This window comes from Triticum urartu, unplaced genomic scaffold, assembly GCF_003073215.2.
Source record: "Triticum urartu cultivar G1812 unplaced genomic scaffold, Tu2.1 TuUngrouped_contig_6848, whole genome shotgun sequence".
NCBI lineage: Eukaryota > Viridiplantae > Streptophyta > Magnoliopsida > Poales > Poaceae > Triticum > Triticum urartu.
In genome coordinates, this window is record NW_024117641.1 from 6,539 (window position 1) to 11,082 (window position 4,544).

The following is a 4,544-nucleotide window of genomic DNA, read 5'->3' on the forward strand; positions in this document are numbered from 1 at the left end:
ATAAACTGTCGCCATGCCGTGGACCAGGATGAATAAGCTAGCTCGATCCCCCGGCTATCTTCCGCTTTCCTTTCCCTCGACGAGAATCGTGGCTCGTGTTTGTGCACCGTGCACGCCACTTGGAGCATAGAGAATCGGGGAACCAATGGCATCTGGCTACGACGGCGAGGCCTCTTTCCGGGAAGCAAGCACAGCTAGCTTTTGCCTCGCTGAGATTTGTGCCCCAGATTAATTTACACTCACGAAACTGCACGCCCAAGCACAGTCGCTTTGTTGCGGGAGCACTGGCTACCTGGCCAATAGCAGCAGTAAACAAATACTGACGTTTTCACCAAGGGTTTTGCTTGGAAGCACGCGGTGAACCCGACCGACGTTGGCCACACCACACACGGGACGGGTGCCGGCAACGGAGCGGCCGAGGGCCACGGCTCGGCTCGGCCGTGGGCGGTGGCCGTCCATGCGCTGTCCCGCACGCACGCACCGGTGGTTTGACACATGCCGGGTACATGCCATGCCTCGGTCGGTCCAGCCGGGACGTGACGTGCTTCCTCCGTGATCGATCGTTGCCTCCGGGGTTCTACTGTCATCAGGCTTTCAATCGGACAACGGTTAGCTCTAACTGTATGTGTGGCTGCAATGCAAATGAACTACTACTAGAGGTTTTGTGCAACTTTTTAATTAGGAATGTGATTTCTGGTGAAAACATAACCTTTGTTTCTGCTCCATGCGCTTACTAACAGAACACGAACTGGTCGTCAGAAAATACTATACTGTAGACGAAAGTAGAGTGCTCCAGTTTGTGCATAAGTAGTCAAAATGGAGTTCAATCCCATCATCTTGATCTGGCGGAACAAGGGAAATCGGTAAATCATCTCATTAATAACACGAAATAATGCGAATGCATAACGAGTCACATAGTAATCTCAAGGAAAATCGTTATACGAGCATCAACACAAAGTGAAGTGAATGCTTAACGGATCTTTTTCGTGTCTTTTTTCACCTTTTGCCATAGCGTGCACTAACATAACTAAAGTTGGAATCTTCCTGAAATCTTGTGCAAGTCCATCCCCTGTCTACATGATTAACAGAGGAATTTTAACGAACCCACATTATCCTCTGTCTTCAGATTAACAGATGAATTTTCATGTACGTTTGGTTCAATATGAAGCTACTCCCTCCGATCCAACGACAATTATTATGGATCGAAGGGAGTACATACTTTCGTTCAAGCAGCCTGCAACCATGCTCTACGAATACTAGATTTAGGTTAAGACATACTTTTTATCGCACAGATGAACGGTCATCAGAGATCATAAAATAAAACTCAGACAAGTCATGATCTTTGGGCAAAAAAAATTGAAATGAGGATTTCCAAATGGTTTGGATTTACATATGGTGTTGCTGTGTAACTGTGTTGCACTTGCACCAACCGCGGCTCACATCGCAAGCCTCAAACAAACACACACACAGAGGCGAAAAGGAGCCAGGAGAAGGATGCGTCCAGTGGGCGACCAAGATGGCCGGAGCCTCAGCACATGAACTTTGATAGATACATCACCGCTTCTCCGTCTCAGGCGAGAGACAAACCGGAGAGACCAATCTCGTTCGTATCCCCGGCCAGATCGGCGATTCTTCGGATCCCGTTGATTCAAGCCAAACTCTACTCTACTGGGCTACGAGCTTTGCCGGCTAGCTCGCGACGGACACCTTCCCGGAGTCCTGATGCCAGCGCCGGGCATCGTATCCGGACGAAAAAAGCTGCTGCCTCCGGGCGGCCTGCCTGGAGCAGATAGCGTCGAGCTGCATCTGCTCGTCACGGCACTCCTCGCTGCAGAAGGGCGTATCCCCTCTGTACATGAAGATGTCGCTGTCGCGCGCCAGCGGCTTGGAGCAGAGCGCGCACGCGTCCAGCGTCGGCATGCCGGGCTCGCCGAGCGGCTCGGCGTCGAAGAAAAAGAAGCACGTTGCTGAAGCCGCCATTGTGGGTGGGGGCGAGTTTCGAGCAGAGCTTGGCTTTGCGGTGCGCTTGCTTGCTGCTTTTGGTGTGCGGGGAAGGCCCGAAGGGAGACAGAGGAAGAGGGAAGCCAGCGAGTTGGGTGAAGCGGAGCGGAAGGCTCCGGTATATATATGCTGCTCTGGTGCGTGCGGAGGGCGAAAGACAGGACTGTTCTTGAGCGTGTGGCTCTAGCTATAGAGTCAGTTCCGGCAATTTTGCCTTTTTTTAGGTCAAATTAGCCAAGCTTCCTTTCGGGTAGAAAATCTGAAATAGAGGCAGGGTTTGATAGATTTTGTGGTGCAGACAGTGATGGTCGTGATGGACAAGCTCTGTTCTCTAAACTTCTTCAAGGGTAAGTGTTAAATTTAACTCTCATTTGTCCGCGAATATGTCCGGGCATTTCTACGAACAGCAAGGATTGAATCCCACTTATTCGTCCCTGGAACAGTATCCCGCATTTCCCATCTCCAAATTTATGCAACCCATGTGACGTAGATCATTCAACAATAAATATTGCACACAACAATTCAACAGTTGAAAAAAATCAAATGACCCAACAATTCAAATATCTTCCACGACAAATATGTTAATAATTCATGCATAGCTAAATAAATCAAAGGTTTTTTTTTCATGTGCACTTTGATGCCTTTGCGCATGGTGGTGATCCACTTCTTGGCGTCATCGTCCGTGAGTTAGTATCGGCCAACATGATTCTCGGCTACTAGTTCTCGATGAATCTCGTGACCCTCATCGCTTCCTTCTCAATCTCAATGCTTCCATCGCCTTCTTCCTCTCAAGCTCCATATGGTTTGATGCCTTCATCTTCTCCATTCACATCTTCTCTCACTCAGTTATCAACATCTCTCTAGTGTGGACATGGGTACCTCGGATACGACCAAAATTTTCACACATGGTTATAATTTACAAAAGAGTTCTATTAGTAATTATATAAATTATTGTTTTGTTGCTCGGGAGAGAAATACAATACAATCTTTTATTTTATGTAGAAGAATTGTATAAGCCACGTGTCAAGATGTGTGAGGGAGACACAGAGGAAAATGTGCATGCGTATATACAAATCCATGAAGATGCGGCTCAGGTGGCAATCCATACAAGCACGTCATGTATAGCAAGACAATCCGAAGCAACATACACCAAATTCAGGTGAGCCAACCCAGGCGCGAAAACTAAGATCGATTCTTTCGTTTTATAGACCTGCCTGCCTTAGGCCTCCATATATATTCCACAATTCATGAGTTTTAGATTAGACTCGGGTTTTTGTTTAGACATTGTTTAGCTTAGAAACAGTTCACTTATGTGAGAGATGTAGGACTACCGCTTTGTTCGGATCATGTACTCCGTCGGTCCGAAAAAGCTTATCCTTCAGATAATGTATCTATCATCAAATTAATGCTAGATACATCCATTTAAGGGACAAGATTGGGACAAGTTTTTTCGGACTAAGAAAGTGTCAAGAACCCGTTGACTAAAACCTCTCTCACAAGCAACATTATCAAACCTAGAACTCATTGAGTGTTAATCACATAGTGATGTGAACTAGACTACTGACTCTAGTAAACTCTTGGGTGTTAGTCACATGGCGATGTGACCTGTGAGTGTTAATTACATGGCGATGTGAACTAGATTATTGACTCTAGTGCAAATGGGAGACTGTTGGAAATATGCCCTAGAGGCAATAATAAATTGATTATTATTATATTTCCTTGTTCATGATAATCGTTTATTATCCATGCTATAATTGTATTGATAGGAAACTCAGATACATGTGTGGATACATAGACAACACCATGTCCCTAGTAAGCCTCTAGTTGACTAGCTCGTTGATCAATAGATGGTTACGGTTTCCTAACCATGGACATTGGATGTCGTTGATAACGGGATCACATCATTAGGAGAATGATGTGATGGACAAGACCCAATCCTAAGCATAGCACTAGATCGTGTAGTTCATATGCTATAGCTTTTCTAATGTCAAGTATCATTTCCTTAGACCATGAGATTGTGCAACTCCCGGATACCGTAGGAATGCTTTGGGTGTATCAAACGTCACAACGTAACTGGGTGACTATAAAGGTGCATTACAGGTATCTCCGAAAGTGTCTGTTGGGTTGGCACGAATCGAGACTGGGATTTGTCACTCCGTGTAAACGGAGAGGTATCTCTGGGCCCACTCGGTAGGACATCATCATATGCGCAATGTGACCAAGGAGTTGATCACGGGATGATGTGTTACGGAACGAGTAAAGAGACTTGCCGGTAACGAGATTGAACAAGGTATCGGGATACCGACGATCGAATCTCGGGCAAGTACAATACCGCTAGACAAAGGGAATTGTATACGGGATTGATTAAGTCCTTGACATCGTGGTTCATCCGATGAGATCATCGTGGAACATGTGAGAGCCATCATGGGTATCCAGATCCCGCTGTTGGTTATTGACCGGAGAACGTCTCGGTCATGTCTGCATGTCTCCCGAACCCGTAGGGTCTACACACTTAAGGTTCGATGACGCTAGGGTTATAAAGG

The 4,544-nt window shown here is 46.3% G+C and overlaps 1 protein-coding gene across 1 annotated transcript; it reads right to left on the bottom strand.

Annotated features, from left to right (window-relative positions):
* Positions 1-1,231: 1,231 nt before the first annotated feature.
* LOC125531157 (FCS-Like Zinc finger 2-like) lies at positions 1,232-2,105 on the bottom strand. Its single transcript, XM_048695571.1, has one exon. It carries the CDS (start codon positions 1,978-1,980, stop codon positions 1,690-1,692), a length of 291 nt encoding a protein of 96 aa, XP_048551528.1. The 5' UTR covers positions 1,981-2,105; the 3' UTR covers positions 1,232-1,689.
* Between the last annotated feature and the right edge of the window lie 2,439 nt (positions 2,106-4,544).